Source organism: Harpia harpyja, chromosome 1, assembly GCF_026419915.1.
Source record: "Harpia harpyja isolate bHarHar1 chromosome 1, bHarHar1 primary haplotype, whole genome shotgun sequence".
Taxonomy (NCBI): domain Eukaryota; kingdom Metazoa; phylum Chordata; class Aves; order Accipitriformes; family Accipitridae; genus Harpia; species Harpia harpyja.
In genome coordinates, this window is record NC_068940.1 from 102,950,763 (window position 1) to 102,978,356 (window position 27,594).

The window sequence follows — 27,594 nt, forward strand, 5'->3', positions numbered from 1 at the left end:
ATCCTGCAAAAAACATTTGACAGGTATTCTGAACTATTCCAGCAATGTAATATTTGTGGCACTGTGACACTAATACTTTTTTAAAAGTATTTATAGATTTTTTTATTTATTTTTTTTTTAACTGGGCAACATTGCAAACATAAACTAACTGCCTCATAAAGGACCAGGCTAGCTTGAGTCTCCCGTAAGTGTTTGGCCCACGCAGGCAGGTATCCATACAATGCACTTCATGTAGATTAGGGTGCCTAACTTAGATGTAACACAAAGGACCAAAATTGGAAGACTGGCTGCTACATTACTATAAAAACAGTCTATCTTTTGGTAAAGCAACCTAAATCAGTCCATGGTGTATGGCATGAATACCTTAACATAATTTCACATCTATTTTTAAGTATTGTTTTTTCTGCATTTGCACTCTGACACTTTTTTCCTAAGTTTCCTGTACTAGTTTTTAATTTTTGACACCAATTTTATAACAGGTCTACTCTGGAATATTTTTTCCTCTGAATATTTCTTAGTATATTCAAAATAAATGTATACATCATTAAACTCTGACTTCACAAGGAGTTTAAGAGTGTTTTTCTTATTCCTAGTGCCAAGAGAAAGAAAAATAAAACAAAACAAAACAAACACATTTCCTGCATCCTAACTGCAGACAACAGAATTATTATCTATTATACTCACAACATGAATTTTTATACAACTGAGTAAGCATGAGGCATTACCAGTCTGAAGGATCGTAAAACTGACAGGATTCCTCCTTTTCGCCTTTCTTTCTTGCCCTTGTGTTTGGGTAAACTCAGTTCAATTAAACTCAATGTGACAATTACACTGTCAAAAATATTCCAGTGCTGCTGAAAATAATAATAGGGATCTAGAGCGATGATTTTTAGGATCATTTCTGCAGTGAAGATTCCTGTAAAAACCTGTGACAGAGAAACAGTACCATGAGCCTAAAAGTAACCATGAATTTATCTCCTCTTCAGATTGTGTTCCCACAAATAACATTCATAGACAGGTCAAGAAAACTCATTTTTGTGAGCTTCTAATGCACTTTCAATTAAAATAGGAGTATTGTTTTCTGCCTTCTCAGGAGTATGTCAGAAGTGTATCAATAAAATCTGGGAATAGTCTATATTAGAAAATTAGAGTTTATAAATGCAGAGTTTGCTATCTTTAATTTTTACAGTTACTCTTTATGTCTCAAGTGAAAACACTCATCAATCAATCCTTGGTATAAAATGTCACATAGCTGAGATTTTGCTTACCAAGTTGCCTACATTAAGCATCGATTTAAAATTTTGTGACATATTATTGTGCTCCAGTGCCATGAACAAAGTGTTCATCACAATGCAAACAGTGATGGTGAGATCAATAAAAGGATCCTTTATGAAAGCAGCCACTTTTTTCTTGATTCTCAACCAAAGCGGAGAACAGTCCCAAATGAGATATTTTAAAGCAAAATCATTCAGGCATGGCGGGCATCTCCGCTGAGATTCTTCAAGTTCTAAACGCAAAAGAAAACCCCGCTATAATTAAATAGTTATCACTGAGCAAGGTAGTGAAATAACAACTTCAGGCATTCAAAAGACCAGAGAAGAAAAAGGAAACCTCACATCTCACACAAAGCCCCAAAGCTTCCCTGCACTTTCTACCATTCCTGTAGTCCCTACATCAGCTCATAACACACAGATAAAATTCAGAGAAAACTGGATTCAAAAGGCATTCATGTGAACTTACTTCCAAAGCCTTTAGAGCAGGTTTTATTTAGACTCAGACTTGTACTACAACAGTTTGACTAAATACAGATGTTTATGATGCAGAGGCCACACCGCGGCCTCTCACACTCTTGTAGTTCAACGTAGCAGCTAAGGCACTTTCCACCTTATCCTTACGTAGATGTCCAGGACACTGGCTGTATCACACCCAACATCTTTTTGTCTCCTTTGACTCTCAAGGGAGTCTACAGAGTCAATGGCAGCCACAGGAATTCTGACTGTAGGTGAGGCAAATCCAAACTACCGTGCCTGAAATTTGGCCTTAGGCCACTTCTACTGGGAAGGTCATGCCTACCATTTCCCAGCTGATGCAAGTTGCCCCACCTCTCCATTTTCTGTAAGTAAAACATGGGATAGGAGTTGTTCTGGCTTTGTCATTTACATCCTTTCGGTCAAATATAAATCTCATAGCCTTTCTTTCTTCACCATCAATACTAATGAGTCTTCCAAAATACTTTTGACCCTGCTGAAGTCCTGTGCAAATTCACTGACAAACTGGAGCTTACTTAAAGGTAAATACAAGAACAGTAGGAATTAGTAATCTGTTTTTCAGGGATGTGAAAATTTTTCAGACATCAGATCAGCTGGATCTGACTCCTATCCTTTTCTTAGTTGGACCTGTCCTTATTTCTTCCCACTGTTTAGTCTTCATTTCTTCTTCTCCAGGCTCAAGTGTCAGATTCCACCCTACACTGTTTATTCCCATGGGATCACCGTGACTCAACCCCACTCCAGGTGTAGCTCGTCTTCTGTTCTTCTAGATCAAATGGCTTCTTGTTTATGTATACAGTGTGGATCCAGCAAAGACCCTTTCTGCTCCCCTTTCCAACGTCTGTTCTCAGGTTAATCCATTGCCACTTAGAGCTACAAGTCCTGTTCCATCCCAGTTCACAGCTGAAAGTGTGCAACAAACCCCAGATCTTTGGTGAATTACACTGCAAAGCAAGGCTCCACTGGATGCATTGCAACTGTGGTTCTCCCAAGAAAAATTTTAAAAAATTTAAGAAAAGGGACCTCCCTGCCACAGTGGTACCCTCTTGCTAAATCCCATACTTGTGGTCCAAGAACTGGTGATAGAGCTCCTCAACAGGGACAAAAAAAAAAAAAACAAACAAAAAAAAAAAACACCACAAAAAAACCACCACCACCAAAAAACAAACAAAACAAGACTTCCTCATCCTGAACAACTTGGGCTGAAATTTTTCAGTGAGATCTGCAACAAAATTATCCATCATCAAGATAACTGTCAATGATAAAACCCCCTAAAAAATTCACATGGAAAGGTAAGTTAAAGGAATAAAATAGTGAGGTTAAGTATTCAAAACCCAGGAATTGCCAAAACTGATTTTACATGCATAATTTTATTGTTAGATTCTGCATGCCTATGTCTCTGCCAGTGACATGTCACAGGGTCAGGAGAAGAAAACAGTACCCCAGTCCTGCACCTCAGATGCTAGAGAAACTCCTCCCACCCACTTTCACTCCAGTCCCCTTCACTGTCTGTCCTACAAAATGAGATCTTACAATAGGCAAAGGATGCATTCCAGTGCATAAAGACTCTCTGAAAATGCATTTTTTTTTAAAAAGATTAACGATGAAATTCCTAACTACACAGCCTACAAATCTCTCTTAACCTTTACGAAATGTATTGACATTTTGGTCTTTCATGCTAGCATTACCTTAGGATTGAAATAAGCATAACGAGGAACCACTTACCCTCCAAGACACTGGTAATTATACTGACTGCACTTGCTGCCCTTTGTCTCTGAAGCGCCTCGTTAAAATACTCCACTGACAGATGAGGAGGTGAATGCATCATGCTGCTCTCATCATTTACAGCTGGCTCCTTAAAGAAGTAAACATGATTAGGGTGATACCACAGGAATAAAATGAAGTAGGATGTGATGATGACTAACTGTGAAAGTTAATAGGAACAAGGACATGCAACCATATGAATGTACCTTTTTACAAGATGTAATAGATGTTGAGAACGAAGGTCCTACTCTTCAGTAATAATGCTGCAGTAAATGGCTCCTGCAAGCATGTAATATCTACAGGGCAAGCACAAACCTTGGAAATAAGTGTATGAGGGGAAATAAGCCTAGGAAATATTCCAGAGACTAACGGAAAAGAAGAGAGATGAGGGATAAACTCATAGAAAAGCATCTCCACCCACTTGGGGAACTTACAGACAAAGGTTCTGCATGATGCTAAAGGTGCTACGAAGGAGGAAGAAATTACAGGCACTGTTCAAAATGACCCCCCTGGACAGAGTATGGGATAAAAAGACTCTTTGGTGACTTGTAATTCCAGCACTAGGAACCTTCAAAACTATGTTAGTACAAATTGTGAATAGCATTCCTGTTATAAACCCTATTTTTCTGCTGAGGTCTAGTTTTCAGGAATTCATCGGTGTTAAAAACCACTTTCTACTGACAACTTATAAACTCCCCACATCAGTAAACTTCATTTCACATCACTGTTTGCCATTACACTGAAACTTTTAAGACAAGAAAAACCTGCCATTTTTAGAGAAACCATAATATGAAATATATTTTAAATATAATATCTTTTCCTTACCAGATCCCCCTTTCCCGTGTCTTCCATTACCGGTGGGAGCATTACTCCTTCGGAAGACACTGGATCTAGACTGTGCACCCTGCTGCTTCCTCCTCCCATCGCCGAAATCACGCCATTGCAGTCGTCCACGTTAGCCCACTTGCTGCTCTGCGCGCAGTTCGGGGTAGCGGGGTGAGAGCTGTGGCTCATTTGACTTTGCACGCTGGAACGTCTTCCCATCTGCGTGACCGACAGTGACCGACACTGAATTTCATGTTCCCCAGCACTGTGGGTTTCCTCATCACCAAAATCTGTTCTGGAATCAACTTCTAAAGCAGGTATTTGGAAATTGAACACGCTCCCATGGCTAAGTCTGCGTTTTGCCTGATTTGCATTGGGACCGTACATCAGGCCAAGGAAAGACTAAAAGACCAGGAAAAGGAATAAAAAGAGAATGGCATAATATCATAAAGAAAATTTGGGGAAGGAATAAATGTTTATAGAGTTTCACAACATTTCCTATCAACCATTGCAAGTCCAAAACTCTTACCCGATTTAGATTTTTCAGGAAGGATTATGCTTAGACTTTAAAAGGCAGATAATAAAATCCTATCAGCTGTAGGAGCTATTTTTGTGATAAGCTTTATATTTATATTTTAAGCAAGAAATTTTAAACAGAGAACGATGGCACAAAATTTAAATTCTGATAGTCATTCACTTTTTTCTGTTTCTTATTGTTACAGAAAATGTAACTGTTATAATTTTCCTTCCATCCTTCACTTATAGTATTTCCTTTTCAAATTAATCTTTACATATAAGTCTTCCTTATCCCAAAAGATTGTTTATTTTAAAGACTTAAGAGTGATCAGTGTTTGTAATGGGATTTGGTTTGTGCTTTCAAGCAATTTATTTTAGTATTAAAGTTGGAAAACCTGTAAGGATCTCAGATTCAGACAATAGATTACCAACTTTCGTTGACTGTCTGTGGACTGTGACTTGGGGAATTGTTCTTCTTCATTATCCTCTATGCCCAAAGACTTATTTCTCGTTTTCCTATTGCTTCTTTCTTTGATTTCTTTGGGAGACAGAGAAGAGGCTTCAAAGGAGCTAATTGACAGGATATCAATTCCTTTAATAGCCAATGACTGAAATAAAGACAAAAACATGGATGATATTTTTGCTGGGTACTTTGAACATAAGCAGAAAGAACGCACTTCTGTGCTCTATATTATTTCCTCTTAACAATTTGTGTTTCACAAAACGCATTAAAAATCTTCCAATATGTGATAACACTAAAAGAAAGAGGAGAGAATTTCCCCAACATATGGAGCACTGAACAATTTGCTATTTGCACTACGTTACATGATCGCATGTATTAGGCCTGCCAGGGGCAAAATAATCACATTATACCTCCCATTCCTCCATATGGCAGATTTGCTTACAATAAAAATACTCAGTTCAAAAATAATGCTGTAGAATATATCCTTTTTCCAAAATAAATGCTCAAACAGTATTAAAAATCTGTCATTTTGTTGGGGATCCTTGGGACTGTATTCATACTGTGGCTGACTTTCCTTCCCATACTGAATTTAGGACAATGTTTTCAAAACACAGGAGTATTTGTCCCAGAAGCTTCTAAGCCATTTAAGTTACCAAGAGACTTTCATTCAACTACAATAGGTTTTGTCTCAGACATTAATGCAGTTGATCAATGGAATTACTGTATATTTCTCTGCTCAGCAGCCCACAATGATAAAATAGAAAAAAAAAAAATTAAAACACAACTACATTTTCTTTTGGAAGCTGCTAGCTGATGGAATTTTACATTTTCCAGATTTTAAAATACTGTTTTTCTTACAGTAACAGCAGCCTTTAATGGTCACTATCCATAATAAAATTCATTGTTTCACAGGAAAAATGAACAACTGAACAAGGAATTGCTCCTGTAGCTCTAGGAATCACTACTTCCAGTAAGTTCTCACTTGCTCCTGTTCCCATGAGTGACCACTATATACAGCTGTATACAAGGAGTGATGCTTTTTCATATGTGCCTGACAACAGAACACTGAGACGAATGCTTGCAAGGGAATAATTTATGTACCTCCTGCTCCTTCTGTAATAATTCCAAGGCTTCCCGAAATTTCCTTTCCTTTGCCTCCGTTTCAGCAATGGTGGCCTTGTTCTGGTCTTCGTATGCCATTGTTACTACAGCCAGAATCAAGTTGACTAGATAAAATGAGCCCAGAAAGATGACCAGCATGAAGAAGAGTATATACACCTTCCCAGAAGCTCTGAGGGTCTGTAAGCAACACACCCCAGAGATAAAAATTACCATAAAACGTACCAAATAGGCTTTCAATGCATCTCTGAAATCCTTTAGAAGCGCTCAGCTTCCTAGACACAATGCTTTAGGAAGCTTAGATGGAAATACACCTTCCTTGGCCCTTCTTCCCCCTCTTTCTCCCTCTTCCTATACCATCCTGTGTGAATCACTGATCGTATACCCCATGAGGATGACTGAGGTGACATTGTTACATTTCTGAAGAACAATACAGGACCTTTTTTAAGTCCCTAAACCAGCAGGGTGATAGGGCTATTGCTGGGAAAGACTTCAGCATCCCTTTTCTAGGAGTCACAGCTTGCAGGAAGGGAAGATGTGGGCTTGATGACTTACAGCTATTGCTTTTATTTGAGGTTTCTTGTTCTCTCTGCACATTTTCTGCTTTGGCTATTGCTTTCCCTGGAAGACCAGTTCTGAATTATGCACAAAGATGGTACCTGCTGGTACAGACGCTCCCAGTAGTCCTGGGTCATCAGGCGGAATAAGGAAAGAAAAGCCCAGCCAAACGTATCAAAACTAGTGAAACCGTAATCAGGATTTTCCCCAATTTTCAAGCATATATAGTCTGGAGGACAGGTCCTAGAATTAATAGTAAAAAGTAGAGCTCTTTTAACTGTGCAGTTTTCAAGGAAAATTTCAGCTTATGTGAGAGTTCTGATTATTGTTCAGCTCTCCATTTCATTAGATTGCAAACCTGTTTTCTACTCCAGGTAGCATTGGCTGGAAAGTGGGATGGAAAAAGCAGCACCCACAACCCAGCAACAAAGGAGGAAGACAGACTGGAGTAGACCAGCAACACAGGACAACTCCCTCATCACCAATCCTCATCCCCTGCCCCTCACTGCAAAGCAGCCACATCTCCCTCCTTGCCCAAGCCTGCCCTCCAAAATCCATGTTTTGTTTTTCCAGTTTAACACTCACGAGCCTTCACAGAGAGGAACGTGTCTGTCCTGTGCTACATCTGAGATCATTCCTGGTTTTGGTTCTCTTGTACATCCGTGGGGAAGAGAAAGACAGCACTTGAAAGGCTCAAAGGAATTTAGACCTGAATAAGCCAACTGCAGGTTCATGCTTCATTCCCTCCAAGTATTAAATTATCTGTTTACTAGATTTTGTTGTCTGTGTTCCTGTTTCTGCATTCAAGGAAAGCTTGGAATTTCTGCTTTTGTCTCATATGACTGAGTGAATATAGAAGCAGTGAAGCAGAGAAAACTTCCAAAGAAGAAATATTCTTAAGTGCACTTACCCAGCACCAGTACCACATAGCAAAATATCTGAGGTGCCCTCTTTCTTAGCAAAGTTTTCTATAAAAAAAGGGAAAAAAATTAAAACCAGAGAACTTTCTAGCCTGAATCCTCTATCCTTTAATATGAGTAGTGATGAGTAATCAGTGACCTGGAAGTGTATATGCCCACACATAGACAGATTTCCCACGCTCACAGTAACTGCACCAGTTTGCAAGATGTCCTGTCCTCATTTATAAACATACATAGGTGTATGCACAAATTTCAGACCGAAGGCAATCCTTAAAACAGAATTTTAAAAAATATTTTGGCCACATCTGCATAAAGGAAATGAAGAATTGGAGGGCACAGGCCCTGGTTTGGTAATTTTTAGCAGAAACTCTGGCACAGTTTTGGCCCGTAGCAATTAGCCCTCTCCAGGACAGGGTACAAACATCATTTGGGGTAGCATAGACCAGTTCTGTTTCCAATGAGCAATAAAAACCAAAGCCCTGTTTTGAAGAGGAAGGAAGAGTATTTGGTTGTGTGGATATAGACCATACCATGTCACTGCTCTGCTGAGCCAAACAGCAGGTCCTAACCCTGCTTAGTTGAGAAATACAGATTTCTCCAAGAGGATGCTGGAGCTGTGCCCTTTTTGACCTCTTCCCCTATTTCTCTTAGCATGAGTTACTCCAATGCCTGAGCTAGCAGCAGACTGAAAGTAATAGCTTTAGTGCTAATAGCTAATTAGCCCCTGTCCTGGTTTCAGCTGGGATAGAGTTAACTGTCTTCCTAGTAGCTGGTACAGTGCTATGTTTTGAGTTCAGTATGCGAAGAATGTTGATAACACTGATGTTTTCAGTTGTTGCTCAGTAGTGTTTAGACTAAAGTCAAGGATTTTTCAGCTTCTCATCCCCAGCCAGCGAGAAAGCTGGAGGGGCACAAGAAGTTGGCACAGGACACAGCCAGGGCACCTGACCCAAACTGGCCAACGGTGTATTCCATACCATGGGACGTCACATCTAGTATAGGAACGGGGAAGTGGGGGCTGGGAATCGCCGCTCGGGGGACTGGCTGGGTGTCGGTCGGCGGGTGGTGAGCAATTGCACTGCGCATCATTTGTACATTCCAATCCTTTCATTATTGCTGTTGTCATTTTATTAGTGTTATCATTATCATTATTAGTTTCTTCTTTTCTGTTCCATTAAACCGTTCTTATCTCAACCCACGGGTTTTGCTTCTTTTTCCTGATTTTCTCCCCCATCCCACTGGGTGGGGGGGAGTGAGTGAGCGGCTGCGTGGTGTTTAGTTGCTGGCTGGGGTTAAACCACGACAGTCCCAGTAAGATGTGGTTTATTATCCCAGATGCAAGGGAGGTCTCATGTCTTCCTGGTGCTTCTCAGCCCTTAGCTATGCTCAACAGGTAAGCCAGCATGATTCAGACCCAGCAGAAATCTTTAGTATCAGCTGTACTGTATCATGTAAATACACCACAAAGGAATGAGTCACTATCTGGGCTACTTTCCACCCAAATTTTGTTCAGCTCTGCTTCTGCCAACTGACAAAAAGGTTTTTTAAGAAGATTCGGTGATTGAACTTCAGAGAATCATAATAACATGTAGTTCTCCACGTTGGAGATGGGAAATTCCCACAAAATCAGGACCAAAGCAGCCCATAAAAAAATATACAAAAAGTCACTTAATAGAAAACTGGGCTTATAGTGCTCTAAGTCCTAAATCCTGTAGGAAAGTCATCTAACTTTCATTAAACTTGTCTGGGCCCTTCTATTCCTTTTGCTGTCATTGCAAATCGCCCTACACACAAGATGTATTGCATGGGATGTGAACAAGACAAAGCTTGTGAAGCAACACAGATTTTTAATTTCTTAAGCTCTACTTTCTCCACGCCATTGCCTTTACACAGCTGCAATGTTCTTCATTAAAAAAAATAAAATAAAATAAAATAAAATTAGATGGTTTTGTTTCCTGTTTCTTCAGCACAGAAAATTAGTAATTTTAGCCAAAGTTTGTCAAATCCATGGTCTCTTGTGTGGAGTTCTAGTCACTGCCTGGTTTTCTTTTGAAGCTTGCTTTCAATTATGATTTTTACAACATTCTGTATATGTAAATGACTTATTTCATATGTGTAGTTTTTCAGTAGGTACCAGAGTTTCTTGCAAAAATTTTTCCTTCAAAAATCTTTTATACAAAGACTTTCTCTCCCTGGACTATGAAGTTATTAAAGAAATCCTGTCTGAACAAATCTTCCACACAGAGTGTATACAAACAGCAGTCCTGTGTGGCTTTTTTATGTATTTCAACATTTCCCCTAGGAGAATGCTTTTTCTCTCCATGTAACTGCTGCTGTGTCTGAACTCGCTGGTGGAGATTTTCTTCAGTGATGAAGCTTGCTTCAGATTTTTGGCATAGACATTGTTTACTTTAGCTTTTCCTTTAGCACAAGGCTTTTCCTTTCTGAATTGCATCTTACAGTTGCTGTTCCTCTGACAACGCTTTGGTGTGTTTTCAGATCTCTGCTCTGTGCTTCCATCACCAGCCTCAGTCAAGACGTATACAAGAAAGATGTATATTGTATATATCTTATATAAGATATAAAATACATATGATGTGAAGATGAAAGTAACTGACTTTTTTAAACAAATTCCTCTGTTTCATGCTGAAGTGTAATTCACTGGGCAGCAAAATGAAGATGTACAGACTCTTTGGCGTGTAAGAAAAGGTGAACTTTGGGGAATTACAGCAGAGAATGAGCTAATGCGTATTTCAGTTATTGTCATATCATTCTGGGAAACAGAGCTGGACGTTACTGGAAAATTGGGGAGTGCTATTTCTTATAATGAAGGGAAGGGGTGCATTCCTGGATGCCTGCAATCTGCTCTGGCAATCTGAAGGCCATTATCAGGTAGTTACTCATCAAAATATCAATCATCAAAACATTAATATCATTTACAGCAGTGGCTATACATGCATGCATAGGTGTCTATATGCTCATCTAAAAAAGAATTAAGGAGAAAAATTACCTGTATCATTAGCAAGCATTTCATAGGATTCCCGTGTTTTGTTAAAGAAATTCGGTATTTTACTGAACACTGTAGAGTTCCTGATACACTTTTGTCTTAGATTGCCCTTGAAAAGCTGGAGGCCTATGAGGGCAAAGACACTCAAGCAGAAAACAGTCAGGATCATCACATTGGCAAGTTTCTTAACAGACTGGATAAGTGCCCCTACAATGATCTTGAGTCCTAGGAAAACAATATACAAAGGAAAAACAGGATGAAAAACTGAGATTCATATGTCATATTTGATTAGAGTTAAAACAATGTGTAACAACCAAAGTACCAAATTACTGGATAATATGTGACAAATATATTTGCAATGCAAGTATAGTTTGGATGAAAGAGTGTTTAATATGAGAAAAATATTTTTTTTCCTCATTTGACTGACCCTACAATTTCCAGATGTTCCTTTACTCTCTGTAAAATATTTAGGCAAGGATGAGAAGCCGGAGATGATTGATAGTCTAGTTTTTCTTATCCAGAAAGAGTAATATGCATAATTCAAAAGAAATTTCCAACACTGGTAATCTGTGAAGCAACTGCAAACACTGGAAGCAGTAATGAATATGATCAAAAAGACCAGAACGAGAAGACAGAGGCAATTCACTGGTTCTTAATTTGTATTTCGTCATGAGAAAGAATCCACTGGCTTTAAAACTAAGGGAAAAGTGAAAAGGAAACTGTTTTCCCAGGGATGATGTAAGATGATTAATAATAAAGTCTGTTCAGTCACCAGAGGTGTTTCTGTTGAACACATAGACCAGCTAGAAGAACATTCTGTAAAACTAACATTATAAAGTGTTAACAAAACCTTTAAATGCATAATGAAAATAAATTAAATACAAAATTGTTTCTAATGCTTGATTTATTCTGGCTGGGCCAGGTGACCGAGACACTGTGTCCACAAATTCAGCTGTGTCTGCAATCAATGAAAGATATAGAAAAAAAAAAGAAAAGGCAAAAGCCAACATTTTATTGGAGAAGAGAATCAGTAGTAAGTAGCAGAAAATATTCAGCAAAAAGGGTATCTTACCTGGGACTAATGAAATGGTTTTTAAAGCTCTCAGAACCCTGAAAGTCCGAAGGACAGACACGCTGCCCAAGTTACTAAATGCTCCCACGTAGCTGTAAAGTCAGGATATGATATGTCAAGTGGTTGAATGGAGTAAACAGGGCAATTATTTTACAGTGGTCACTCTTAACTGTCAATCCTTCTGAGCATATTTTAAGTATTAATAAATTACATATCAAGGACTTGTCTGAAGACATATGAAATAGGAATACATTTCTTGATTATTAGAGTTTCATTATGAGGTAGCTCTTGGCTTGTGCGCAGCTGCTTTTGTGTCAGCATCTTAAAATATCATGCGTTAAAATTATAAACAAAGATAACACCCAAAATTATTCATTCAGGCTGAAATTCTGGCTGAACTGGTTTGATGTCCCTTCTGTAGCTGCACCTAACCAATATAAAAGCTTTCTAATTACTGCAAACTGAAGCTCGAACTATGATTTTGGGAAATAAAGAGCCCAAATTTAATGCACCGTCCTGGTGTTTATAAACATCGCTCAATTTCCAAACTCACGTTCTCATTCACAGGATCAGTATGTCTGTATTTGACAGCCCAGCTATTACATTTCACTGACTGAAATGCATCCATTCACGTACACTCATCACAGAGCGTACCTTGCTCTGCACAGCTCTATTCCCTTCTTGAAAAACTAATACATTGTTCTTACACAGTGAGCGATAAAACAAGGGGAAGAGTCAAAGTCCTAGATAGTTTCAGATGCAATTAGGACCCACAGGGGTGTTTTCGTACTGCAGACAGCCTTTTGCACCACAGCAACAAGAACTTCAAATACAAAGCGCAAGTGCAAGTAATCCATATTTTATATGTTCCCACTTACGCCATAACGATAACACTGAAATCCAACCAGTTCCAGGGATCTCGAAGCAAAGTGAATTCATTTAGACAGAATCCTCTTGCCAATATTTTTATCAATGCTTCAAAAGTGTAAATGCCAGTGAAAGTAAATCTAAGGAAGGGAGAAAAGTGCCAAAGGAAAACAGCAATATTAGCAATTAACACGAGAGACACAGTCAGACTACTTACTGTCTAGGCCAACAAACCAAGCCAATGCTGCAGAGGAGTAACGGAAAGACTGCTGTTGATTTCAGTGTATTCTATCAGTATCTGCCTCATATAGAGTTTGAGACAGTAGTTGACTGCAATCTGGACGTGGATATTAACGTGCATGCCTGTGACATGGTTTTTGGCACTCAACAATTTTTTTTCAAACTCTTTCATGTGAGTCCCCAGAATTTAAGAAAAACAAAATTCCTAGCTACTTGCTAAAATAAAGATCAAAATTTGTATCTTCCTCTGGTTTCAAGTAGCCAAGTGAATGTGTGATATGCTGTAAATTATTTACCTTGGGCACATAGCATCCATTTCTGTGCAGAATGTTTAAAACACTTAGAGAAATACAAGAGTACAGGTTTTTCAATTTAAGATGGCAATTATTCTTATTAATGGAAAATTATCAGTAAAAGCTCTTCTGGACTTACTGAGTGCACTTATCATTTCAACAAGGCAGCAATCTCCCTACAGAATTCAAAAGGCATTCATTTGGTAGTCAGCAAATGCACTAAGAAATTACATGGCTGTAGTGCTTCCCTCTTCATTTGGAAAGAAGTATTCTGAAATTATTACTGAAATGCAGTTGAATGGTAGTCTTGCTGGCAACAGCAGATACAACTCTTATCTAACCTTTAGTGCTCTCATAGGTAGAGAAGTATCTCAGCATCTTCTGGAGATATGTATATTAATACCATGCAGAGTCTTGTTTGTGTTTGCATGAGGATTTGCCATTCCTAACTGTTTCCGTGTCATGTAACATAAGATAGTCAGAAACAATTGTAGACTTGTTTTTAAAACTAAGTATTTTGGAATCTTTTCCTTTGCATTAGGTGTTAGAATTATCAGGGTTCGTATTCTAACATTTTTATGCCAAACTGAAAAAGTGAGAGCTGAAATATTCTTTTAAAAAAAATAAAAACATGGGATTATCCAGCTTAAGTGTGACTACAAAGGCATGGATTTATTGTGATTTAACATTGCAAGTGTTAACAGTCAGCAAGTGCTGAAGATAAGAGCTTTACTTTCTAACAGTGTCCTGGAGGCCAGGAGCTTCTGACAGAACATTTTATTAGAGCAAAACTCAGCATTTCAATGTTATTAAAAAGAATTTTAAAAGACAGGAGCTCTTGATGTGCTTCATCAGCATCAGCAACAATGGGAAATGTGTCTGGATAAAAAGCAAATAATTACTGAGAAACTTCAGAAAGTGGGATAACAAACGGGAGCAGTAGGACAGACATGAAGCTAGTTCAACAGCGGAACTTAATCTACACTTAACTCTCTCCTGTAACACCACGATTACTGCAGATATTGAGTTTAAAGACAAAAATACTCCCTCCAAGCAAAAAAACCGACAAAGTCCTAACACAAGCAACTTTCCTTCTAAATCTCCATAAACTATCTTGAGTAAAAGCAGCAAGATAAGTCTCAATAATTCTATATAACTACAGAATTAAAAAACATACGTACCCACAGATACTTACTCAACATACTTGATCCATGAAGGAGATGGAGAAGTCTTAGAGGACTCAGTCCGAGCCATGAATACACAATTAGTTATAATAGTGCACATGATAAACAAACTGAATAACGTAAGTCACAGGAGTGAAGGCAAAGAATATGACATTGATTCAGAAATGTAACTAGATATTCTATTAGTCATAGACGTCATATCTGGTTTTGAGTTTAAAACACACTAAGGACAGCATGCACATGTATTTGCTGATTTTGAGTCATACTAGATGACAACACACTACCGTTGTTATTCATGCCATCTGGGCTTCTGTATGGGCTAGAGATCTGCTGCTCTAAGCATTGCAAACTTGGTAAAAGGATCCTCAAGCACTCAAAGAGTGGGAGGAAGGATGCATTTTTAGTTTCATTTTATAGCGTAAAAGCTAAAAACTTGCCCAAGGTCACACAGGTGAAGCCCAAATCTGACTCTAAATTGGCAGAGCTGCACTTTTCTGAAGGGACAGTGTGAAGTCCGCCAGGATATTTGCAGGTATCTCAAAGGACTCTAGATGCCCATGTTTAGCCAACCCTTGGGGCTACTTGGCGGCTCTCTGGGCCCTGCTGACTATAGGGTACGAACAGGAACTTGGCCATCTAGCTCACATGTAGACACCTCAGCTTAAGCGCCTGGCTCTGGAGCTGAATCTCATGCCTTGTGTCATACCACACGTTTTGGCAATCCAGGAGGTAGATGTCCATGGGAAAGACATCTAGCCTTTTCGTCATCTATCATCTTCTCCATCCCCACAAAAAAAAAAAAACCAAACAAAACAACTTCTGGTTTTAGCTCTAGGCATGGTCAAACTGGACCACTAGTGTTGAAATGCCAGTATCAGCCAACTTGCTGCCAGGGGAAAGCCTCAGATGAGAGGCATCGCTCCTCCAGGGATGTCTGTACCCTGCTACGATGACAGCATCAGACTCATTACAGCTAACGCAGCAGCGCACAGCCAGGAGATGGCTGGAAACCTAGGGTGCACACAGGGATACCACAGACTCTGCACTGGGCTTGATTCTGCCCCAAGCAACAGCGTTATTGCTCTGGTCTCAATCCCCAGTGCCAAGCTGAAGCAATACACTAGTGATTCCCGTCCCCTAAATTTGATGTATGAGGTGGGATCTATATTACCTTTATATTCCAAAGGCATTCCCTGCAACAGCACCCCTGGAAATTTTCATTTTCATATACCAAAGTTATATATTTTTAATCTGATTTCCTAAAGAAACTAAGTTTGCATAATTTTTCTTTCTATGTGTTTTCATATGCGTGACTGCCTATCTCAGCCTTTTTTTCTTAAAGTTGGCCAAAGGTTCATCAGCTTTGGCACATGATTTGAATTTAATTCCTACAGTTTGGGTAAGCAGAAGATGAGAAAGAGCATAGAGACCTTATTAGTCTTCTCACTGAGAAAGGCTTCAGCATGAGGTATTTGTTTATGAGACATCAGCAAATCAACATCAGACATCATTCTCAAAACACAAATCTGTAGAAAATCAAGCTTCAATACCCCCAGTACTCACAAAACTAATTATTTCTTAAGTAGCACAACAGCACCAAGGCAATAATTTCTAAGGTAATTCATAATTAGAAGTAATCTGGAGTGAGGAAAAGTCTAGATTCAATCAATGCTCTAAAATACAAAAGCACAGGATTACGTAGGGTTTCATAATCAAAAAGAGTGAATGAAGCCAACAAAAGGATATGAATGCACTAAAATTTTAATTGCTGTTCTTCGGATTGGATGGAAAGGACTGAGGATCCATAAGGCACGTGTAGCCGTAAATCTGAAGATTATTTTCTGTTTGTTTAGCACTATGAAAATCTTTTAAAAAAATAAAGAAACATGAAATAAAGTTTTCAGGAAGTTGAACACAGAACATATTTTTGTACTATAGCCTGTTGCATCAGTGATGAGCAAGAGCTTGATTTTAACTTTAGACTGTTTGTTTGAATGGGAAGACTCTTTGTAATACTTTGCTATTCTTTCATCATAAACTGATGAAAGAGTTAATACCCATTAACTGTCAAACTGAAAAAAATTCCTCAGCATGAACTTCTTTTTTAAACCTTAGGACTTGCAAAGAGTTGTGCACAGAACTAATCTTGCTTATGACTATTCTCTTAAAATAAATTGAACCTTTCATTGAGTCAAGATATACAGAGGTGGAAGGAAGAATCACAGCCTTTATCATTATTTGCTGTTGTTGACAGTGATCCTCTAGCTCTAAGGCTGTAGAAATTAGTTCAAAGTATTAACCATTTCTCAAGCAATAAGCATAATTTCCAATGGATTAGTTCCCATTTCTTTGTTCTTTATTGAAAATCATATTCTTCAATACTTCATTACTAGAATATGGAGCTTGAATAAGTAGGTTTTAAGGATTCATCAGCAAATGTTTTTAAATAATTTTTATACTTAGGTGATCATTTATTGTACATTTAAGTGGAACATAAGCATTGAGATATAGAGGAACACATTGTTTCAAACCATGGAATTTAAGAAAATTTACAAAATTATCATTTCTTGTAGATCTGACTCAAAACCCTCTTTTCTTCCTTTATCCATTTTACTTTTTTCTGCTTCCATTCTGATTCAAATGTTAATCAAGTTTGTATTATTTAATTCCTGTAATTCAAAATTAAGCTTTTTTTAAGAAGATTACAGCATGTCATTCAGCTGTGCCAACTGTCTGCATTGTTCTAATCTAGAAAGGGATGATAATTTTTCCAAAGGGATGTAAGCAAAACTGTTTGATAGATCATCCACATAAACACTTCACAGCAGCACAATAAAACAAATTAAAATCCAAGCATCTTGGTTGGCTCTAACCTTACGATCTTTGTAGTATGGGTCGAGATCCTCCAGTGGTTCCCCAATAAGCTCTGGAGGAGGATTTCCATAGAGAGCTGGTAACTTCTGGAAAGCTTTTAGGTCAAGCTGAGGACGTGGTTTCTCCTTAGGTTTCTGGTCTATAGTATTTCTTTGACAATTCCTCTTAGCAGCAATTCTCTTTTCGATAGCAGCCAAGGATTCATAAGTGAACTTACGGAAGTTGTTGGTACCAGGTAGTAAGAACTCGGCCATTTTTCATTCTTCTCTTCCTGTCATTAATTCTGTCCAAATAATAGAAACAAGTAGAAAGGAAGTCAAGTAACTCCAAAACAGGTAAATTATGAAAATTAAACAACTGCTTGCCCATGCATGGCTAATAACATAAACTTCTGAACCGTCAGCTTCTAAAAAGAAAAAAAAAGATATGATCAATACCTTTTTCAGTGAGATGTCTGTTCAGTATTTTTTTTAAATTATGTGTATCTGATAATAGGATGTGAGCAGACCTCTATAAAGTTAAGAGTGTATTTAGAGCATCTCATTTAAGATACCTGTTATCCCAAATGCTCTTGAGCTGTTGTTCAGAAAAAACCTAAGGTACTGGTTTAACTCTGTATTTGGAAACGGAACAGTAAACCCCACTAAATTCCAACAACACCAAATATGTGGAAGGTGTGTCTGCAACAGAAGGACCAAGTGTTAAATTAACTAGTGCAGATGTAAATACTCGGATAACCCATCCTGGTGGTTTCAGCACAGGAATGAGCAGTGTCCAAGCATCAGAAGATTTAATTCATGATCCATAGAGTCACTACTGACTGACATGGTGGACAGAAATGCTTGATCTGACAAGTATCAAGCACAAAGCTTATATTTTAGGCCCTCAGAACAACAAAAGTGAGATTATACTAGAAAAATATTTTGCATTATTTAATGGAGAATTTTGGTCAGGTATTGGATAGGATCCGTTCAACTAAATGCTACCTGAGTGCATACTTTGGCAGTATAGTGAATCCAACCTTCTACCGTAACACTGTGAAAAGCTTCAAAGCAAGCTCATGAAGTGCACATATATTGATAGTGAAAAAACCGAAAACAGTACAAAGAGTAAGATGATCCAGACCTGCATTCTTGTGCTAAACTCACTCCAAAGCTCTATAAGGAGATTCCTCTAAAATATTTTCTTTGATTACAACCTCTAGGAAGACACTGTTGATTCAGTACAGAGTCATAGAGCTACTGAGCCAGTGCAGTCCCATCTGCAGGCTGTGAAATGATCCCATCTGGTCGAGGACTTCATGCAGGATGTATCATTGCTGAGTCTGCATGGAAGAAGATCACATTAGAGGCACACAGCCAGGTCTTTCCATCCAGAAGCTGCCACCACCACTTCAATGTGCCCTTCAAAGTTGACTTCGTAACTAGCAGTCAGAGCTTCATCTTGGAAAGTTTAAGCTGTCCTCGCCGGACAACTGCCAGATGACCTGCTCTTGCACCTTTCCTTTCCAGGCACTATATGCAACATCCCAGGAAAACACAAAGTCTGTATCAAGAGGCTTTGTTTTACTGGAAATAATTTTACCACCTGTGTGCTGACTCCCTGTATCTTCCCCTGCCATGCAACGCCATTTCATTTTGCCCCAGATACAACATGATTTCAGTTGTCCTCACGTTGCTGAACTATAGAAAACCATTGCTGTAAGAACAACAGCTGGAGGCCAGTGACAAACTAACTGCAGTGAAATCTTTTCATTTTTGCAGTCTGCCTGCCTCTCCCATTAAATAAGCACACAAAACTATAAATAGGAAAAGTATCCCTTGCTTCCAGCACAAAATAGCAACATTTCTGGAAGAGAAATAGGACATTCAGGCAAGAATACTCATTATATTACGTTTTTCAAGATCAAGCTAACAGTCTGGAAGCTGTGTGTAGTACTATACCAAAAATGAAGAACTTTTACTTAACATCCACTCCCAATTTTTCAAGTCTTCAGCTAGCCAAAGTGGTGTTTGTTTTGTTCATGCTCAGAGTAATTTAGATGTTGTGGTATCAGTAATGAGAGCTCTGAATGATGCATGAAATGACACAATTTCGGTGCAATGCACGGAGGGAATACAATAATTACTTTATTCTGCTTTGTGCCAAATCATCCAAACATACCCACCCCTCCACACAGCACTTCCATAAAAGTCTACCTGATCTCAAAAGTTCACCATAAAATTCTGGGCTTGCTGCAGATTTCTTCGCGGTTTTCTGTCCTCTCTTCCATGAAACCATCTTTCAAATCCCAGAAAAGAAACTTTGATTGTCACACTGTTCTCCCTCAAGACTATTAGAAGGCAAAGCAAAATCCAGGAGGACAAGATGTTGCTGGCTAAAGCCAAGGATGGGGAAATAAAAGGAAGCATGAAGGCACGTAGAGTGTGCAGGTCCTTGGCCAGAGCTGGACACCAGGCAGGGGAGTCTTTCCTGGTGGTTTTATAAATTGCTCCACAGGTGAATGAACATTAAGGAAAGGAAATAAAGCCTCATGCTTGCTGTCTCACATGTCAGTAGCAAAACTTCCATTGATGGCAGCTGCAAGCCATGGAGTAGAAGGCTAAACTACACTTTTCATTTATGGGCAATTCTGAGCTACTCAGCCTAGTCCTGAATAAAATCTATTGATTATTAAAAATGGAGTAATCTGGAAAAAATGTTCCTGATACATTCAAGCATCTTTAAAAATATCCCCAAAATAATTTCTGTTACTTATAGTCTCAGGGCGGATAACATACAAAGTACAGCTGAGATGTATTTAGTTTTTTATCTGACCAGGGCTAGACTTAGCAATTTGACCAAAAGAAGTAAAAAGTGTTAATGCAAAACCATTTTTGCCCTTGATGTCACAGAAGCAACAAAGTAGCATTTTGGCCTTTTCTCAAGACTTGAAATACCTACAAAATTGTGTGACATTTAGTATCTCTCTAAAATGAAAAGTTTTCTTATCCTTTGACTGACTGAAGACCAGAGAATGCTGAATGAAATCAACATGACTGAAGAATAATAATAATAAAACCAAAAAAAGGTATTTATGATTTGTTCTTTTATCTGTCAAATGTATTTTCTATGAATTATTTCTCAAATACCAAAAGTGTAGCTAGATAGCTTTCCAAAGTAAGCCCGCTTTCTTCCAAATGTGTTTTCCTCTTTAGGAATATTCGTTGTGACAGACTAGGAAACAAGGTTATTGTCAAAGATGTTTTCTCTCCTTTTCATGCTATTACAATCACCCCCATTCAATCCTCAGTTAATGAATAAATGTTGTCTTCAATTATTTGATTTCTTGGCTTCATGATCTATTATGGAAAGAGGTGAAAACATGTTGACAATGACTGTGATCAGCATGACCAAGGTAATTAGTTTGATCAGAGTGGCCAGGATTACCTTCTTAGATTTTTTTTTCTTTGTCTTGGATGATTGAAATTCTTGTCCGTTAAAACTGTCCCTCTGCTTTAAAAAAGCTTTCATAATATGCACAGAAATTCTCTCTTAAGTAACTGGAATAACAGTTGTTTGAAGACTGTATGTGAAAAGCCTTGTCCTATTGGAACAACTGAAATGTTATTATTGCCTTCAGTGTAGCTGATTTTTGTACACTTTTGCATCTTATTCAGTGATAATATCCAATGCCTGGAAAAGAAAAGTTAGGGCCTCTAGACTGATCCAGCTCTTTGTATTGCCAGTAATTATTTCAGGAGCCAAGAACATCAGTATGGACCTTGGAAAGACATGCTAACTGCACCACCCAAAGTTACTATGGTAGACTTGGGCTGTGTTGCATCTTTCTACATCTGAATTTCCAGCAGATAAGACAAATAGAACTGAATAATGAAAGATTTAGTTAACAGCAGTTCAAAGCTTCTGTAGAGCAGTTATATTCTTTCCTCAGAAACTTTTCTATATTTTGAGGCAGATGAATTAATGACACTTTCTTAATGATCTTTAAAACATGTATGAAAATAACTTCTGTAGGGTTTTTTTTATCATCAAATAATTCAGGTTGGAAGGGAATTCTGGAGGTCTCTAGTTTAACTTAGTCCTCAAAATGGGTCAGCCATGAGGTCAGGGTTTTATCCAGGCAAATCTCCAAGGACAGAGACTGCACAATCTCTTTGAGCAATCTGTTCCAATACGTGACTCTCTCAATCCATTTGGACCCCTCGTTGTTTCAATTTATGCCCCTTGCCTCTTGTCTTCCCCCCATGCACCACTGTAATAATAAAAAAAGAAATAAAATATTGCATTAATTTGAAAGGTAAAATGCAATGCCCCCCAATGCCTCCATATAAGGAAAACAAATATTATGCCTACTTCAGCCCATTTAGTCTACCTATTTATAGCAGCCTACAAGAAACATCTCACAGGTCTGAATAACACCATCCAGTGTAGCTCCATTGAGATAGCCAAGGGAGACAATAATCAGCATATTTGCTCATTAGTTTCCCACCTTTAGAACATCACACCTTACCTGAACTGAGCTGTGGCACCAACCTTTGATTATTCCAGGTTCAACCCCCAAATTCGTTTACCTTCTCTAGACAACCTGGCTGAGAGCTGCAGTCCTCTGAGTCTCCTAGCATGGCATCTGAATGAAAGGAGATGGCAACAGCTGATCTAGCTACCCTATACCCTCTTTGCAATCAATAAAACTGAGGACACAGACCAGCTAATGATAAGTAAACATATAGATTAAGAAACATGAAGAGTGCCGAAAAATGCAACTGAATTTTTCATTGCCTATAAAAGAAAATTTAGCATGAGGTAAATCCCATTCTTTCAATCTCATATTTACAGTTTAAAGTTCCCAGCACTGGGGAAGAAAGGTAGCAAACAGTGTGGAGATTCACAAAAGAAAGACCTGATAAAGCCTGCTCGCATTCATCCAGAAAGCCCCTTTGGGTGGGATTCATCTCACCTCACTGCAGACATCTCAGAGTTAGACAGCTACATCTCCACTAGCTCTCCAACTGCCTGCTGAGACACCTTTTCACATTTCTTTCAGGATGAAGTGAATCACATCTCAGAGTGCCAGTTGACTACAATTGATGACCTGAGATGTCTCAAGTGAGATGAGATAAATTCAACTCGTTGCGTCCATTAGGCCTACTCTTCTTGCTGCCTCAACTAATGGACAACTGCTAAACTTCCAAAGATTAGTAACTCTACAGTCAGTGGTAGGACTGGGTAAACATCATTAGTCACCAGCAGACTGTGAATACAAAAAAATTCTAGGACTGCCTTATATTACATTGATTCCTTAATGACTACTTACAGGACAAGCCTTCTTAGCAATTAGTGTAGCGTTAAGTCACATTTTCTTTGCATGGTAAGGGTGGACTAATTTTCAGCTACTTTGCTATCATAAATAATTTAAATCTGTGCAGAGATCACTTTCTGTAAGTGCTTGAGCAGTCAATTGACAAGTTGTCAAATGGCCAGTTGCAAGCACTGAGGAAGTTAAGAAACTCTGTGGCAACACAGGAATCTGAAAGAAAAGAGCTGAAAAGCTTTTAATGCCCATAGACTAGTCCATTGCTGTAGGAGTTAGGATGAGTCAGATATAATCAGCATAGTTATTACCATAAGCCCAAGAACTTTAACTGGTAGCTCTGGTGTGCCCAACGAAATAGCAAACCATGGAAACAACCTGTTGGTCATCAAGAAGTGCAAAAGTGTTCAGAAGTGATCAGAACAAGATTGTGAACGCCAACAGTAAATGCGAAAATGACTATGCGGTTTGAACTGAGTAATCATCAACAAGGCATTCCCTACCCATCCCTGTGACTAAGGATAGTGGGGGGAATCAGAGGACAAAGAAAGACTGGTGGGAAACTCCATGACCCAGCACTAGGATTCAGGACCATTTCTCCAACTTCTGAGGAACCCAGGGAGTGGAGAAGACCCCAAGGAACCCCATGGCCCAGGACTATGCACGGCATGGCTGGAGCTGCAGTACAGAAAAGTCATGTAACTCATAAAATTGTGTATATCTGTGATTAAAGTGTCTTGATATCCGAGTCCATTGATCCTGCACACTATGGTCCTATATGGTGACAATTGCATAGAGACCTGAGATAATAATCTCCTTCCTATGCTGTTACCAAGAAGATTGACCAGTTGCTGGACACAGATGACAGGGCAATAAAGCTCAGGCGTGGAGTTTTAAAAAAAAAAAAGAGAAGAGACATGTTAGGACTCAGCCCTCTCCTAACTTGAACACTATGTGTGCCTAGAAACCTTGAGCAAAATGGAATATATCTTGATTTAGAAATGGCATAGCAAGAGATATCAGCTGGTCTGGGGACAGATTTAAGAAGCATGGCCAGACAATGTGAGTTTCTCTTTTTTCAGCCCCGTGAAGTGGGGAAGAGAAGGAGGAAAAGGAGAAGGAGGAAGGGAAATTCATTCATTTCACCAGGCTGGGCAGGCTGGGTCCTGCCAAAAGGACAACAGTGGAAGGAAGGAGCATGTGCTGCCGGTTACATTTAGCAGCCAGGAAAGGGACAAGTTGTGGGTTTTCACCACATATTTTCTATAGTGCTGTACTGAACCATCTGCAGATTTTATGGATATTCAAGCTTTGCAGCAAAAGAGGGAATCTGAGTTCTCTTCACCCTTAAGGAATGAGAACTAAGATCTCGCTACCTCAAATTTGCAAGAGGCTAAGGACACTTGTGTAAGAGTTGCTGCAATCGTATTCAGGTAACATTACTAAATGGTAACTTCGTGGGGTTTCTGCATTTGAAATTTAGGGCTCTAAAGGCCAGACTGCCAACACGTCAGATTTTTTTCTTGCCACATGTAAGCTGTGTTTCAAATGTGGTTAATGTGATTATAGGTTCTATAAACTTTTAGCTCATATTGATATGACTTGATTACAAGAAACAGAAGTTATAGAAACTCAGTGAAATACATGGATTGGATTTTGGACTCTTACCATTAACAGAATGTACTAAATGCACTAAAAGTGTCACAGATTTGTCATTTTGTAGTTCTGAAGATTGGTTTCATCATGTACATTTTGATATAGAACGGTGTCTTAGCAGCTGAATATATGCTTTGGAGGACAAAACTTTAGATACAACATAAGACAAAAATTTTTCCCCAAGAACATAACACAAGTCAAATGGTCCATGAAATAAAATCTGAAAAAAAAACCAAACCAAACACTCCTGTTAATAAAACACAGTGAGAAAACCTTTAACATGTAATTTTTAAAAAAAACCCTTATCTTGAGTATACAATCTAAATTTTAACTTTGGTTGCCAGAAGTTTAACAATTCCACAAGTTGTATGAAATTTTCAAATTACGTGGTCTTTTGTCTGCCATGGTTTTCTACACAGAAACACTTTTCTAAATAAATTAAAATGTATCTAATCAGAAGTCAGTTCTGAACAACCCATTTGCATTAGGTATGTCATTTAATAATGTCATTTAATAATGACATACTTAATGTCATTATTAGGCTCCTCACTTTTCAGTATTAACTTCACAATTTGCCCTTTTCATCCTAGAAAAAGAAATCCAAATTTCAAAGAACTTTTCTCCATTGATATGGAAAATAGTCTCAGGTCAAGTCAAATAATTACAAAGAAAATCAAAACGTAGTACAACAAAAAATCAAAACCTGTGAAACATGGTAAAGGAACAGTACCAGTACCATGGGAAGAACCTCCAGAACACCTGGTTCTGTTAGGTCTCTGTACCGGTTACCTCCACAGTTTATCATCATCCTTATCATCCTAATAAAACACCTTCATATAATACACAGCTCTATTCCACTTACTTAAAATCTTTTCTCTAGAGGTTTACCTGTCGTCTCTGTGGTGAACTGAACACACATAAGCCACTCCTCACAGATAAAAGCTACTGCAGCTGCTTCAAATGCAAACCAGAAATGCTTAATCTTTTCTGCTTCATTAAAGCAGAGACCTGTTTCTGTGAGTTTTAAAAGACTGCCTTTTTTTCTACTGCTAATTCACCACCTAACAGCCAAATTTTTATTCTCCTCTTGATTGCATCATTCATTAATTTACTTCCCCATCAATATTCACTTATTAGTTTATCTGCCCCACAGTTTATCTTGATAAAAGCATTTACCACAGTTCAGCATATTCCACAAATAAAACAGATTTAATTAAGCCTTTTTTACACACAAAAAAATCCTTTAAAATAAGATCCATTCTTCTCAAGTCTCAAGAAATAAATGTTAGTCTGTATCAGAACAATGTTATGAAGCATAAACCCATGTAAGAAAGAGTAATGTTATAAAACTTAAGGTTATGGAAATTTTTCTGCCTTTACTTTGAAATAAAAATTATAGCTAAAGAATCTGAACTTTGTATGTAAAATATAAATCTCTGCCATTGTTATGCACAGAAGAAAAACTTCCTTTTATACCTATTCACTCTTTATGTGTTATTTTTGACCCTAGTTATTTCTGCAAAATAACAAGTCAAAAACATAGGGGAAACTCCTGTGCAAATTTACTGCACTGGAGGGAATAAATATTCACTCCTCCCCACTTACCATTTTCTTTTACATGCCACTCACCTAGGAAAAAAGTTTCTGCTCAGGTTCTTTAATGTTTTTTTAGGCAAATAAAAGGTCACTGAATCCTATAGAAGACCCTACCACAAAGCACCTTTTTTCTAAGAAGAGAAGTGCAGTAAACCACAGGACTTACATTATTTTCCATCCCCTCTAAGTGAAGGTTCGAGGAGTCACTTCTTTCTATGCAAGAGAAACATATCTCAGCCCAGTCATTTCCCAAGAAATAGTTGGAAAAACCTCCTCACTGCCTTTATCATTGCTATGTCCCCTTTCAGCAATCCCTCACCACTCTGGAGATACTCTTCCTTCAGGAACTGTGTTATTTGTACATGCAGGGTGTTGAGGGAGGCGTCTATTTAGCCATCAAAGTAACTGATGTGATTATACAAGGTCTCATGGGAAAGGCTGTAACCTCAGTAAGCAAAGCTGGGGAGGCTCCAAGCTGAGCATTTCTTTAAGATATTGTTCCATCCCTGGATTTCTGAGTGTCTTTCACAGAAAATCAGGAGTGAAGCAGGACAAAGTGGATAGGAAACATGGGGCAAACGTGTTTGTCAGCCTCACAGTGAGAGCTGTCTGTACTATAACAGGTTTTTTTATTAAAGGCATTAACCTTTATATTTTATTTGAATATTTCAGTTTCAGTTCTCTACTTTAGTAAATTCAGAAAATGTATGATGCTGAATCTATAAATTATGCTGAAAGACTGTGGCTGAAGCTGGGTAGAAGGCAGGAAAACTGATGACTGTTACCTCTCTGTATCTATGTGTGTATACATGTATATGTGTGTGTATACATATAAATAAAATGCCAGTGCATATATATGATTCAGATTAATTATATATATGTGATGATATATGCAAGGAGTAGTTGAGGAGCCTGGAAGAGTTCACTCACTCCTGAAACCTGCAACTCTTCCATGGCTGAAGCCACTGTTGGATAGGAGAGAGAGACTTACCTTTGCAGGTATGTCTCCACTACTAGAAAAATGGGACAGGGCTCATTCTCTGGCCCTGAAGCTAAATGGCGCAGGAAAATTCTGTCCATAAAACTAAATTTTCTTATGCTTCAAAACCAGGGAGGGAATACAGCAGTCCTCCTCTCCAAGGAGGGACCCCTGCAATTTTAGAGGATCCTGCCTCTCCTGCAGGAGAACCAAGATTTCTCTTACTGAGTGTACTCATTTCTCCATGTGGTTTTCCTTAGGGACAGAGAGTGTCATCTCGCTTATAATTAGACTGATCCGAAGGATCTTGAGTGTAGTATTTCTGAACTACCCACGCTGCTGAACTTTTTAAGGCAGAAGGAAGATGTCTTCTTTGCATTAAGCATTGGCTGCACTATAAAAAATTTTAATCATCAGATACTAAAGAGTAAAGTTAAGGCTGATACATTTGCTTCAGATCATACTTCACTTTCAGGAAGTCTATTATTTCACCTATTTAAAATGGGATGAATCAAAGGAAGGAAAGCCAACTGACCCCTGGATGGAATATGAGATGGCACCTATGAAGCATGAAAATC

At 38.4% G+C, this 27,594-nt stretch overlaps 2 protein-coding genes across 2 annotated transcripts in view; both read right to left on the bottom strand.

The window, feature by feature from the left end:
- The window catches only part of LOC128150849 (sodium channel protein type 5 subunit alpha-like), a 34,172-nt gene extending 19,461 nt beyond the window's left edge, over positions 1–14,711 (bottom strand). Inside the window, exons 1-12 of the mRNA XM_052807541.1 lie at positions 14,609–14,711; positions 12,892–13,020; positions 12,014–12,105; positions 10,945–11,166; positions 7,925–7,982; positions 7,116–7,257; positions 6,439–6,636; positions 5,303–5,482; positions 4,359–4,760; positions 3,495–3,624; positions 1,269–1,507; positions 726–926 (exon numbers count right to left, since the gene is read on the bottom strand). Of these exons, the coding sequence (XP_052663501.1) occupies positions 726–926; positions 1,269–1,507; positions 3,495–3,624; positions 4,359–4,760; positions 5,303–5,482; positions 6,439–6,636; positions 7,116–7,257; positions 7,925–7,982; positions 10,945–11,166; positions 12,014–12,105; positions 12,892–13,020; positions 14,609–14,697 (2,082 nt within the window). The 5' untranslated portion in view covers positions 14,698–14,711. The remainder of the gene's footprint in view (positions 1–725; positions 927–1,268; positions 1,508–3,494; positions 3,625–4,358; positions 4,761–5,302; positions 5,483–6,438; positions 6,637–7,115; positions 7,258–7,924; positions 7,983–10,944; positions 11,167–12,013; positions 12,106–12,891; positions 13,021–14,608) is intronic.
- Positions 14,712–16,309: 1,598 nt separating this feature from the next.
- On the bottom strand, positions 16,310–26,348 carry LOC128138929 (sodium channel protein type 5 subunit alpha-like). The gene is made up of 3 exons (XM_052780718.1): positions 26,204–26,348; positions 17,471–17,754; positions 16,310–16,462 (listed from the first exon to the last, which is right to left on the bottom strand). Exons 2-3 carry the CDS (start codon positions 17,723–17,725, stop codon positions 16,310–16,312), a joined length of 408 nt encoding a protein of 135 aa, XP_052636678.1. The 5' UTR covers positions 17,726–17,754; positions 26,204–26,348.
- Between the last annotated feature and the right edge of the window lie 1,246 nt (positions 26,349–27,594).